Genomic DNA, 14,550 nt, shown 5'->3' on the forward strand with positions numbered 1-14,550 from the left:
ATCCATCCATCCATCCATCCATCCATCCATCCGTTCTTCCATCCATCCATCCATCCATCCATCTGTTCTTCCATCCATCCATCCATCCATCCATCCATCCATCCATCCATCCATCCATCCATCTGTTCTTCCATCCATCCATCCATCCATCCATCCATCCATCCATCCATCCATCCATCCATCTGTTCATCCATCCATCCATCCATCCATCCATCCATCCATCCATCCATCCATCCATCCATTTGTCCAATTGTTCATCCATCCATCCATTTGTCCAATCGTCCATCCATCCATCCACCCATTTGTCCAATCGTTCATCCATCCATCCATCCATCCATCCATCCATCCATCCATCCATCCATCCATCCATTTGTCCAATCGTCCATCCATCCATCCATCCATCCATCCATCCATCCATCCATCCATCCATCCATCCATCCATCCATCCATCCAATCGTCCATCCATCCATCCATCCATCCATCCATCCATCCATCCATCCATCCATCCATCCATCCATTTGTCCAATCGTTCATCCATCCATCATCCATCCATCCATTTGTCCAATCGTTCATCCATCCATCCATCCATCTATCCATCCATCCATCCATTTTCTCTACCAGTTTTTCCTCTCTGTGTCTCAGGTAGGCAGTCTGTGTGTGAGAGGTGGGGGACACCTTGAACAAGCCTCCTGTCCATCACAGGGACACATGGAGACAAACAAGACAGAACCCCTCTCACACTTTCATTCACTACTTGAGAGAAGTGTTAGCTTAACGTGCTCAGAGAAAACCCACATGTGCATGGGGAGAACAATGGTGTGAATGCTGATTAATTTATCTTCTGAACAGATATCCGTTCTGGTCATCATTTTCTGAGATATGCATCTACAGTCACAAGGATCTTTATATTTTTTCAACATAAAAAAACATCTGTAGTTAAACATTTTGTGTGTTTTCTCGTCCAACTCTCAGGCTCCGACCTGCAGGTGTGCACGTCTAAAAACCTGACGTGCTGCACCAGAAAGATGGAGGACAGGTACCAGCTGGCGGCCCGGCGGGACATCCAGAACCTCCTGCAGATGTACAGCAACGACCTGAAGACGCTGCTGTCACGCAACGTGGCTGCCTTTCAAGGTACTCGGTGTGTGTGCGTGTGTGTGTTGAGGCATCGCTGCTGTAGCTCTGTAAACACGCAGGGATCTAAATGTTTATCACTTGGGCCGTGGTGCGTCTGTGCCAGATGTTTGTGTTGATAGAATGGTGGAAGAGTTGGTGTTTTGTGTTCATAAGGCTCCACTTCAGAGCAAAKAGAGCCGAGCCTGTCCTCCATCTATCTACCTCCTCCGTCTGATCTGCACTTTAGATACGCCGGCTGTTTCTGCTGGAGGCTCGACAGCTTGTAGGGGAAGGAAATGCCTGCCAGGGATGGGAAATGAGCATTTGTCTGTGTAGAGTTGTTCCAATATTTTACATCCTAGAAGGGAATAAACCTGTGTTTCTGTTAGTTAACTCATGAAGTGGARGTCCATCCTTGTGTTTGTTTTCCATACCTGTCAGTCCTCACCTTACAGGTAGAGACTCGTCTGTTTCTGCTCAGTAACTCGTCTCTCGCTGATAGTCGTCAGGCGTCCATCCACACCAGTTTTTGGGATGGATAAAAGTATATCTTTTCAAAATGGTTTCAGCTTTGCATTCACACAAGGTTTTTAGAAACCCACGTAATCGCTTTTTCATGTCTTATATCAACTGGTGGCCCGTGGGCCACATACGGCCTGCGGATAGCTTCCATTTGGCCAAAAAHTTTTTTCTTTTAATTTTTTCTTTTCTTCTTTTTCTAATTTAATATAAAAAAGCATTTTAATTAAATTGTAAATTTAAAACTTGTGATTTAATGCACCAAAATAAACAAATTTAAAAGGAAAAGGTAACAGAACGTGCTGTTTTACATAATTAAGTGTTTCATCTACTGAATATATCAGAAGTCCAGCCACTGAGCTGTTGGATTTGAGCAACAGTGGCCCCCTGAGCAATCCCTTTGAATACCTTTCATATAAGGGGTCATATCATTCAAAAACCTTTTGTTAGCACATAAAAAAATTGTTGTGTACTTTGAGTCTCTAGGAGTGCAGAAAAGTTGAATTTATTTAATTCATGTTCTGTGTTGATATATATTTATATTCTGTTTGGGTCATATTCTCTAATCTGTTTTTAGAGCCATAATTGGATAGTCCTATCTCTATCAAACTACAAAAATGGCCGAACGGGGTGGAGGGGGCGGAGCTTGAAGTGTCTCATTTGCATTTAAAGAGACCACACCAAAAGACCACATCTGAATTCTTTAAACGTAAAAAGGAAGGAGTTAAAAGCACATGTCCTCTTTAAACTGCAGATTCTAAGGCTATAAAGGTCTGTATCATTTTTTTGGACTATCAAAAATAGAAAAAAACCTTCATTTTGAGGTCAGTCAATATGAATTTTGTGGCTGATGCTGATCTGGAGAAAGTCTTTTTTTTGGCCAATTTGTAATTTGAAATAAACAAAATATAACAATAATTGTTTAGCCTAAACAATAATCCTTAGAAAACTGATTTACTTAAAAATAAATATTTTGATGCTGGTTCTCGGTGGCTTTAACTTCCAGCGTCCTGTCTTGTTTTTAGCTTTCGTTGATTTTTTTTGTTCTTTTTCCTCTTTGTCGTACTGTTTACAGGTGTGTTTTGTGGCAGTGTTGCAGCGTTTAACATTTCTCAAAACGATGCCGTGTTTATGATGGTATTTTTTGAGGGGGAAATAAACAAAACTTTCTCATATATGGACAGAAGTGGACGTCCAATTTCTTTTGTCTTTTTTGTTCCTCTCCATCGTCTCGTACAGGTACCGACTCGCCTGTTTCTCTCTCCTCTCTGTCATATGAGGGCCTAGAATGGGTGGGCAACAAACAAGAGGAGCTCATGACTCGAACGTTCAGCCTCAGACGTATCATTAAGACAATTGTCTTTAAAGCTGCCTTTCAGTTTAAAGGCGGGCTGTTATCCTCCTCCTCCTCCTCCTCCTGAAACTCAAATGATTTAAAGGAAAAGCTTTACTTGATGACAGTGTTTGAGTCGCGGTCTGTGGGGGTAATGCCCTGTTTTTGTTAGTAAACGTGTCATCTCCATGTTCAGCCTTTGAACTTGAAATAAAATTCTTACCGTAGAGCTTTTAAAGAATGGAAAAAAAAAGCACAAATGAAATGCTGGTAAAACTAAACTGCTGAGACTTCTGACGCCGTAAAAACACAGGTTTTTACCCAGTCTGTTGCACTTCTTGTAGGTTATTTTTGTTTCACAACAACCGTAAAAGTCCTGCAGGATCCTCTCAGGTTGTAAGTTCTTTCAACGAATGTAGGACTGAGCGTTTCGAAGAGGTTTAAAGAGGTCTGCGGGGGCTGAAAGCTGTTTGCAGAAACCCACTAAATGACGGGGCTCTCACATGGTTTCACCTGAGGAATGGCAGCTCGTGTTTCCCCTCACCAAACCAAACAGAGCTCCTCGTCAGCATCAACTCCCGTCAGTCAACAAACACCGCCGTCTGTTTCTGTTTCATACAAGCGCTAACACAGCTTCAGTCGCTCAGGTTACATACGAACCATTTTTTTTTTCTCCGCCGAGGCTGGAGCTGATGCAGACATACTGGTTATGTTTAAAAAATATATTTTCAGTTATTTAGTTTCAGTCTTGTGTAGCCTTCTGTTTTCTTAAAAAACAGCTGGTGAAAAGATCTGGATAGATGTTTAAAACAGCAGAGGGATAGCTAAAAATGTGATTAAGGCTAACAGGAAGGTAATTAGCAAAAAGCTATAAGAAAGTCAAAGAAACACAAGACTAGTTAAAAAAAAAACCCAAAGGCAGCAAAAGGCTAGTGTAAAACAAATGGTAGCTAAACCCAATGGTAGCAAAATGTCAGCTAAACGAATAAAATCTAGCTAGAAGCTAAAAACAGTAAAAAGATAGCTAACAATGTAAAAGTAAAGGGCTCGACACACGGGAGGCGACGTCGTTCGCTCTCCATTCATTTCCTATGGAGCCTGTGCGGTGAGGCGACAATCGCTTGCCCTCCTCCAGCTAAGCGATCGGCAAAAATAGTGCATGGGAAATTTCGCGCTCGTACACGTAGATGTGCACACMCGAGCTTGTGACGCGACATATGAAAGTTGAAAAATGTTCAACTTTTGTCGCTGTCGCTTAGCGTACAACCAATCGGCGAGGGTTTCATTGACTGACCAATGAGAGGAGAGTATGCTACACACTGCAGTTAGCTAACACTTTCACCAAGTGATTACTAAAAAGCTTTGTGGGAATTTATTGGCACCAGGGTGAAGTTTATGGTAAGTTTTTCCTCATAAAACTGTATCTTGATGTGTGTTTGTTTTTCAATATCATTAGCATCGCAAGATTTGTTTAGTTTGCACATCCGTAATGCACACCCGCCTTCAGAGTCAAGAACCAATCAAATTTTGTGAAGACAAGCGACCTGAGAGCGCGATTCGCAACTCTGCGATCGCTATCGCGTCCCGTGTGTCGGGTTTCACCCTGGCTGCGATGACAGCCGTTAATCGCTATAGTTTGTCGCTCCCCGTGTGTCGAGCCCTTAAAAAAGATACTAACAAGAAGCTAYTTATAGCTAAATGTTAGCAAGGTCATCAAAGAAACACAAGACTAGTTTAAAAAACAAAAAGCAGCAAAACGTTAAGGAAAAGTGGTAGCTAAATCCAATGGTAGCAAAATGTTAGTTAAAAAACWTAAAATCTAGCTAGAAGCTAAAAACAGTAAAAGGATAGCTAAAAAAGTAAAAGTAAGAATTTTAGTTAAATTCTATAAGAAGGTCAAAGAAAAACAAGTTTAGTTAACAAAACAAAAGGCAGCAAAAAGGCTAGTGAAAAAATGGTAGCTAAACCCAATGGTAGCAAAATGTTAGCTAAAAAAATTAAGTCTAGCTAGAAGCTAAAAACAATAAAAAGATGGCTAACAATGTAAAAGTAAAAAAAAAAAGAAAATCCTAACAAGAAGCTATTTATAGCTAAATGTTAGCAAGAAGGTCAAAGAYGCACAAGGTTATGAAAAACGCAAAATGTTAGTTAAAAGTTTAAAGTAGCAACAAGCTAGCTAGAAGCCAAAACAGCAAAAGAATAGCTGTACAACGGAAGAAAACAGCTAACGAGAAGCTAATTGTAAAAATGCTATTGTAGCTAGAAGGTCAAAGAAGCGCAAGGTTAGTTTAAAGAAGCAAAAAGTTCGGTCAAAGTTAAAAGTAGCAAAAGACTCGCTAGCAGGTGAAAGACGCAAGAGGCTATTTTAAAAATGCAAATGATCAGCTAAATTAAGATTAGCAATGTAGGAAAAAGCTGTCTGAAAGCTAAACGTAAAAAAGGCTAGCCAAAAGGTGAAAACAGCAAATTAGCTAAAGGCTAGCTACAACTCTCAAAAGGCCACCAAAACAATAAAACGGCACTTGTTTTTTTCACACCACAGTTTTGTGCAAACGTTTTAAACCATCCCCTTTTGTGTTCCTTATTTGTGTCTGCACTCGTGAAATAAAAATTTGAGTTCATGTCTCTGTAAAACTGAATTATAAACATGTTCATGTTTGAAGTTAATTGAATTGTAGATGTCAACCCAGTGGTTTTCTGGGGGTTTCAATAAAACCTAGCAGTGGTACAGAAGATATTTTACTAACAGACAGAAATGGTTGATTCCAGTATAAAGTTAGAGCTTAAAATGCAATTTTGATGCAATAAGTTAGAATAAGTGTTGGGGATTACTCTCGGCTACTGTTACACACATTTTAGCTTAATCTCTGTAACCCACCCCCCACATACACACACACCAAAGCCACCCAAGTGGCATACTTCCCAATAAACATTTTAAAAGCTTTTTTTCACACAAAGAGTCCCGACTGGCACCAGACAGGAAGCAAGGAAGAACAAAAATGTTTGTTAGCTTCTTGGATTTTAACGGTGAGGGAAAAAAAAAAAACGTTTGGCTGCTTTTAAGAGCGGATTAAAGATTTAAAAGTCAAGTATTTATTCAGTTATTTAAATCCAGGAAGTGTATTGAGTGATGCTGAACTGTTTTGATAACATCCCAAACACAGGCTCAAGTGATCACGCAAGTTTTTATGGGATGAAACTATTTTTAAGGTGTAACCAAAATATCTCCAACTCCATCAATTTTTCAGAAAGTGCCATTGATTATCTTCAAATTCAAAAAAGTCAAAGAAAACACATTTTTATTTAAGAAACTTGGCATAACAGTTTTACCAATTTTGTCACACGACCGGCATATTTTCCTATGTATTTGGCTCCGCCAAAATAAAACAGGAAGTGAWATCACAGGGGAATTCTTTAAGCAAAKGACTCCCTGGTCTTTGTTTATTYAAACAATATTATTTAAAGTATTCATCTCACTTAAAAGGATTTAAAAACWATCAGATTTTTCTCTACGGTTTATGCTGTTAGCCGTTGTAGCAGTGCAGACATTCCCCTTTGATGTCACTTCCTGTTTCTTCGCATGCGCGTATCTTAACAACTATTCATCTCAGTGGCATGATTTTTTATGCAATATGCTATCAATGTTATCTTTCCAAAAGTGCATTCATAAAAAAAAAATGACACCACAGGTACTTTAACCTCTGGCCTTAAACGTGGCGATATGCATTCCGTTATCAAATACTCCTTTTTTCCTGAGATTTTACCAGAAGAGGACATTGTTTTTTTTAAACCTCCGAACTCCGATTTATCAATTTTTATGTTAAAAGAAAGAGGAGGAAAACAAAGACAGCAAAGATTTATAGTTGGTGGTGGTTGGGGATATTGCAGAGATTTAACGATGATTGGCAGCTCGAGCTGTAATTTGAGAGACATCAGAAAAGGAGCAGAGTGTTTAATGTGTTACGGGCTGAGACYGGAAGAAGGATGAGTTGAAGCGGGGTCAGCTAATGTGGTCATTTGTCTTGTGCAAAGCCTTCAATTACGCCTCTTTATACCGAGCAGCTGAGTGGAGAGAGGGATGAAGAAATCAGAGGGAACCAGGAGGATATAAGTGTTTTGAACTTACTGGAAAATCAAACGAATCCATTAAGTGCTGCCAAAATGTTCMATTTTACTGCTGTTTATGTTGGGTTTCCCCCACCACCACCTAAATAATCTAAAAGTTGCACCGTCTTGATCTTAAATGAACCTAAATGCTGTCATTTTCAGGTATTTTAACTAAATAAATCACAGWCGACCTTTAGGCTCTCCAGGTCACCCCAGTTCCTCCGTCAGTAAACCGCCGCATGTTTTCCTTCAGCTGTTGTCAGGTTTCTGCACTTTATCCACACAATGCACAAATATGCAGCCTGCTGAGAAGGCCTTCAGGGGACATCTTTTTCTTTCATACCGGGGCGGGTTTGTCTCGCTTCCACAGCAACCACCCTGAGCCATCCCAGCGCCCCGTCAGGRAGCACTCACATAAAAAGTTGAAACGGAGCGCTTCTCCGGATCAGCTGTTGAGATGCTCGGGAGAAGGGTCTGAAAAAAAAACAAAAACAAGAAGAACGCCGTCGTCTTCTGGGAAAATGTTTGATTTGTGGAAACCAGAAACCTGCCTTTGCTTTTAGTTTCGGAGTAAGAATGTGGAACAACTTCCTGCTGGAGTGGCAAATAACTCACCCCGAGCTCAAATCCAGTAAAACAAACACCACAAGAATTCAGTGGCGATAAAAAAGATACATTTTTACAGTAGATCAGTTTGTTTATTCTAGAGAAATGTGCTTTTCTGTTTAGCTACTGTGTGACAGACTCAAAAACCTCCTTCATACACAGTTTTATTAAATAAAATAAATATGTCTGGGTTAAAGCAACACTCTTCTGATTTTTTTATTATGTGTCGCTCCCTGCAGGACGTCATCAGTGAATCAGGGAAAAAAAACATCTGACCTGCTGTGCTTAGATATTTGTATGATTTGTGCTCATTTAAAAAAGCAAAGGTTAGCTAAAAGATAAAAAGAGCAAAAGCATGGACAGTTAAAAAAATAAAATTAAGAAAAAAGGTTAACAAGAGGCTACATGCAGATGTAGGCATATTTTAGCTCATTTTATTATTTTACTCTTTATTCTTTCTATTTCTTTTAATGTGTATTTGCACATCTGTGTAACACATAAGCACATAAATGTAACAAAATACTACAAGGTCAAAAAGCACAAGGCTAGTTTGAAGAAAGGAAAGGTTAGCAAAAAGCTAAGAGTAGCAAAATGTTAGCTAAAAGGAGCAAAAGACTAGTGAAAAACAAATGCAAAAAAAGGCAACCAAGWCGTTAACTGCAGAAGAAAGAAGCATAAAGCTAGTTTAAAAAAGCAAAAGTTAAAAGTAGCAAAAATCTAGCTATAACCTTAACCTAAAACATAAAAAAGATAGATAAAAAAGGGGGAACATGCTAACAATAAGCTAACTGTAGAAAAATGCAAGCTAGAAGGTCAAKAAAGGCTAGTTTAAAGAACCAAAAGGTTAACCAAAAGTTAATAGTAGAAAGAAGTTAGCTTTAAACTAAAACAGAAAAGAGAGAGCAAAAAAATTAAAAAGAGGAAGATGCTAACAATAAGCTAACTGTAGCAAAAATGATCGCTAGAAGGTCAAAGGAGCACAAGGCTAGTTTGAAGAAGCAAGAGGTTAGCTAAAAGCTAAGTGCAGGGCTCTCAAGTCTCARGTATTGACCGTGAGACACACGCATTTCAGGACGTGCACACGCCACACTTTGCATTTCTCACACTAAAACACACGCACAAATGCGCACYCACACACTRTTTGAAAACGAATGAGCACTCACTTRYCCTAAAAAGATTAATCTTCGCCTACTTTTGTGTTTTTTTTATTCGTGCGTTGAGAGCCCTGCACACGTGCACGCTGCGTTCAGAGCGGATCACTCCTGTCAATCACCCGTCCMCGCTGCGCGTTGTCAGAAAAAGCTGCAGCAGCGTGAGACGAGACCCCAGCTCTGACCGAACCTTTCCACCTGTGGCACGAATGATGATCTTATCATAATTTAAAAACTCTGTTCTCATGAGGATACGCTGCACGTGTGTTGCAAAATGCTAGGTAGGAGCACAAGGGTTGTTTAAAGAAGTAAAATGTTAGCTAAAAGCTAAGAGTAACTAAAGCTTAGCTAAAAGCTTGCACTGAAAACTGAAAGTAGCAAAAGGTTAGCTTAAACTTTCAAAAGGCCAATTTACTGAAGCTAATTTTAAAGACAAAGGTGGTTTTAAAAAAATAAAGGTGCTCATAATCTGTTTTCTATTTTGACAAGTTTGTTGTTGCTCCTTTCTCCTGGTGTCGTCACAAACAGAGTAAACTCTAATGCTGCCCTTCCCGTAACCTGGGCTCGAACCTGCAACCTCAAGATTACAAGACCGTTACAGACATTACAGCATTTTAGCTACTAAAACCAAAAGCCAAAATACCCATCTTTCATTTCATCTTTCATGTGTGTATGACCAAAATCACAGACAGTGTGCAGAAACAYTTGCAGGAAAACAACAATGTGCATTCTAACAAACTGGTCCAGGTTTGTGTTTTTTTGTAATTCAGCTCTAAATCCTGACAACTCCTACGAAACCACTTCATGAACAAGTTAGGACAGGCTGTTAGAAGGTTAGAGCTGCTGAATGTCTGCGGCCTGAAGCTGCTGTGACCATTACGACTCTGTGGCTTGTGGTCTTCCTTCCAGTCAGTGTCTCATTTTGGTTTTTAGTCTGGGAAGAAAAAAAAAAAAAAATCACCAGGAGACATTTAGCACAGACAGTCAGCGTTTACTTGGCTTTGGAGCTAATGAAGAGCTTCTGTTTTTTTTTTTATTTTGTTTTTTTGCAGAGTTCAGGTGGAATGCAAGATTAAACAGGCATCAAGTAGTTTCTGTTTTTCTGCTTTTGGAGGATCCACTGCCTGACTTTTACTAACTAAAGAGAAAAAGAAAGATCCGATTAAAGAACTGTGGTTCTAAACTTTAAACTGCATGACGCTGGTATCATTGTTATCAACATCTGGATCGATTCATATACCTCAGCAGATGTGTGGGGTCACATCAGGTCAGTAGGAGGTCCTGCATTGATGATCAGTTCTGATTGTGTTCATACTACCATACGAGTAGCCAGTGGTGGGCTCAGTTAAAGCACTAAAGCACTAATAGGGGAACTAATTTCCTGATTAGTGTGTTAGGGCTTTTGCTAGTTTTAAAATTTATTAATGGATTAGCACTTGCTAAATTTATAGGCTAAATTTAGCCTAGCTTGATTTTACCCATTTTGTCACATAACCAGCCTATTTTCTTTTAAATTTGGATCAGCCAAAGTGAAACAGGAAGTGACATCAAAGGGGAACTAATTAATAAAACAAACTCACTAGTCTCTGTTAGGGCTGCCACGATTAGTCGATTAATCGACGACTAATCGATTATTAAAATAATAGATGACTAATTTAATAATCGATTAATCAATTTTTTTTCTTTACTTTGTTTTTCTCTCCAAACTGCTTTGACAGCTTCCACTGCCACATCTGCCTTTCTGTCCTTGACACACATGCACAGTAGTGGTAACTGGGGTAGGCCGTGGACGTCACAAGACATTATACAGACAGGCTCTYGTATCATGGCTACCCAGCAACGGAGCTCAGAAATGTGGGAACTTTTTAAGGAAATGAAAGAGAAACCTGTGCAATATCTGCAAGGCAGAACTTGCCTTCCACAGCAATTATTTTTTTGTTAGCATATAGCTAAAATCTAATGATGGTTATATAATAGCAGCTGCATTCTGGCATGATAAGCTGTATGTTTTATATTCAATTAACGTATGATCCGATTAGTCGGCTAATCGAAAAAATAATCGATGATTAATCGACTATAAAAATGATCGTTTGTGGCAGCTCTAGTCTCTGTTTATTAAAACAAAATTATTTAAACTTTAACTCTTCTTTGTTCCTCTTTGATAGCGACTAAAAATAACCTAAAGAAACATCAGATTCTTCTCTACAGTRTGTTGTTTTTGTGACAACGCTCTGTTTACATGCCTTTTGACATGACTTCCTGTTACTTCACGTGCAAATATCTCAACAACCGTTCATCTGAGCGACGTGAAATTTGTTTTGCAACATGTTATCAATGTTGTCTTTCCAAAAATGCATTCATATTTATTACAAAAAAAATTAATGTCACAGGCACTGTAGGAAAGCAACACAGCAATATGTGACTCATGTTATCTGTTGAATGTTCGTGCGTTGACGGAGTTATTTTAGTGCTTTAGAATTAGCTTTTGCTAAAACTTTCAGTGCATTAGTGRTTTAGAATTAGGGGACCTAAATTTTTGAGTTAGTGTTTTAGGGCTAGTGYAACTAATTTTTAGATTAGTGCTGCCCACCACTGCGAGTAGCAGAACTAGCTTATCATTTAGCAGATTAGCTTTTTGGCTAATTTTTAGCTTTCGCTAAGCTAAGTTCCACTATTTCAAATCCACTAAAGAATCAGCAACTYTAAAACTATCTTCTCTTACAAGCAAAGCTGGACGTGTCAGGAACCGTGTGTAGCATGTAGCATCTTTACCAGCTAAACTTCAAACAAAGAGCATCAAAAAGAAATAAAATAACATTTAACAAGGTGAATGTTAAAATGCCTGTGACATAATTATTTTAAATAAAAATGCATTTTTGGTAAGATAAGATGATATATTGCAAAAAAAAAATTGACGGAACAGAGATGAACAGTTGTTGAGAAATTCACACGTGAAGAAACAGGAAGTGATGTCAAAGGGGAGTGTCTGCGTGTGAACAGAACTCAGATAGTAGAAAAGGATCTGATGTTTCTTTAGATTATTTTTTGAGTCACTATCAAAGACAAGAAGAAATGTCAGAGTTCAAATAATGTTTCAATAAACAAAAATCAGAAAGTTCCTTTTCTTAAAAAGTTCACCTTTGATGTCACTTCCTGTTTCATTTCGGCCAAGCCCGGTTCAAAATAAAGTATGCCAGTTATGTGACAAAATGGGTCAAATTGTCTGTATTGTGCCAAGTTTCGTAATGTTTTCCTTGACAGTTTTGTATTTGATAGATATGCACATCAAAGGCACTTTAAGGGGATGAAAACTGACAGTCCTCTTAGCGGTTAGTGTTAGTTTCTGCTAATTTTTATCTGGTTAGCAGTTTAGCATTAGTGGATCTAAGATTTTCGGTGAACCAGTTGAAGCTAACTTTTTGGTTAGCTGTGCCCACCGCTGGTATGTGGACACTCAGGAGGTGATCATAGTGAAAAGTTTTCAAACGTAACGACAGGTTAGACCTTGACCTACATCCAGAAGTGGTCCTGGAGGTGGAAAACAGATGGACCACTTTTTACAACGATTTGAACATTTTCTTGTTCTCCTGTTTTTGTTTAAAATGCCAGTGGTCAAACTCACGGGATGCAGACCTCCTGCTAACTTTTTCCTTTTTCCCCCCACAAAGCAGCTCTGACTGTGGCAACAAAGCTGTGTTTTTATGTCGTCCGTGCTGGTAGTCACCTCCCAACCACTCGTTGATAAGAATGTCCATGGTGAAATGAAGAATAATCTGTGTTGTTCTGGGAATCTTTGGGTTCTGTTGGTTGCAGAAAGGCTCCTTTAACACTGGTCATCCATCTGTTGGTGCTGACTGTGGCAAAAATTAAAAATAAATAATGGTAAAGACACAGCACAGAGGACACATTTTGGAAACCAGAGGATGAAAATGATCAATGTTAGAGAGTGAATGGTTGTTTGTCCTGTCTGTGTTGGACTGGACGTGTCCATAATGTCCTCTCTCTGTTATAGATATGAGCATCAGCTACCCGTTTGTTAATACTCGTTTAAATGCAGCCCAGTTGCTTCAGAGATTACTTTTATTTTTAATAAAATAATATCAGGCAGAGGACTGAGCACTGCAGTTCCAGTGTTTCCACTCCGGACAGTAATTTCTTCCCAGAGCCAGAGATTGTTCTGCAACTTCAGCAGCTCTGTTGGCTTCCAGTAAAATTTCTATGTTGGTCACAATTTGGTTGCTTTCCGCAGGCAGGCAGAGAAAATACGCAGCTTTTTATGGGAATCTGCATTTTAGCAGGCTTTGTCTCATAGTCAAACTTCCTTGATGTCACTCCCACGTTTTCTGATGCTTCAAAAACAAAACAAAACAAAACAAAAACCCCCAAAAATTAGCTTGTAAAAAAAGAACAGTCAATTCAAATTACAAAGGAAACGAGCAGACTGACTTTGATTTTGACCTCACTGGTCCTGAAGAGACCAGGAAATGTTTTTCTGTGTGGGCTGCTACAGATAATTCAATCTAAGTTTTTTGATTGATTAAATCATTGATGGCTGACATGACAAGTGGGCAAGAATGAGCTAAAATTTAGCTTTTTAGTAGCTGAGAGTCAGGCCAAACACCTAATGTAAATCAGGGGCGTCAAACTCATTTTCACAGAGGGCCTCGTGAACATCATGATCGTAAAAAAACTTGACTAAACACAAAACGTCACTTTCCTGAGCWCTGCTAACAAACAATAACTGAGRTCTACCTGGTATTTCCTGCATAGAAACAGCATTTTAACATGATCTTATAAACACTGAAAAGTACTACGTGTATGACTGACTGTGAAATAAATTATACAGAAATACTATCAGAGTTTGTGGTGAAAAGCTGCCATCTTGAATTACAAACTCTCCCACTTTCTAACAGGGACTTCCCACTCTAGTTTAACTATACAACTTGTAAGTGGTAAAATCCCACTTCCCAGTACGACTTGGTCACGGCAGAAGTAGCCAGGCACAATGCAACAGAATTAAGATTTTACATGGAGAACTTCGCCGGCTGCCGGGTGCTTTTGAACTCTGTGCAGCTCTACCTAGTGGTGGGATGTAGTCATTTTTTTGGTAAAATAATCAACATGCATTATGGGAGATGTAGTTTACAGTCAATGRTGGCTTTAAAACAGGCTYTTTTAAGAGATAAATACATCTTTAAAGCTCTCACAGGCCACATAAAAGGCAGTGGCGGGCCACATTTGGCATGCTGGCCTTCAGTTTGACACTTACACTCTAAATGCAGATAAAGTTTAAGATCTCATGATGTAATGTTTTTCAAAAATTGACCAGAAATGTTAAAAATGTTGGTTTTTCAAGATAAAATGAGATCAATCCAGGGATTAGGGGATGTTGGACCTTTTAATTTATTGGATCTCAGAACTTCATCCTTTCATGCAGATGTTTYGAGTTCATCTGGTGCCTCCAGAAGGTTTTAATTCAGATGGATGGTGCTGTGAAAAATCTGCTCCTCTCAGGAGGAAATTAAATAACCCAGACTATAATTTGGCGTTTCATTTTCGTGTCAAACTTTCATTGTGTCCATTTGTTTCACTTTATGATTTCATTTTATCTCGGCTGCACTTCGCATGCAAGCAACATCATTACAGATACAGCGGGTAAAATAAGTATTGAACACGTCACCATTTTTCTCAGTAAATATATTACTAGAGGTGCTAATG

General features: G+C 39.0%; 1 protein-coding gene across 1 annotated transcript in view; it reads left to right on the top strand.

Moving 5' to 3' along the window:
- The window catches only part of gpc5a (glypican 5a), a gene marked incomplete at its 3' end in the record, with an annotated part of 194,940 nt that overhangs the window by 7,447 nt on the left and 172,943 nt on the right, over positions 1-14,550 (top strand). The window contains 1 exon segment of the mRNA XM_014003048.1: positions 973-1,134. Within this exon segment, the coding sequence (XP_013858502.1) occupies positions 973-1,134 (162 nt within the window).

Source organism: Austrofundulus limnaeus, unplaced genomic scaffold (genome assembly GCF_001266775.1).
Source record: "Austrofundulus limnaeus strain Quisiro unplaced genomic scaffold, Austrofundulus_limnaeus-1.0 Scaffold16, whole genome shotgun sequence".
NCBI lineage: Eukaryota > Metazoa > Chordata > Actinopteri > Cyprinodontiformes > Rivulidae > Austrofundulus > Austrofundulus limnaeus.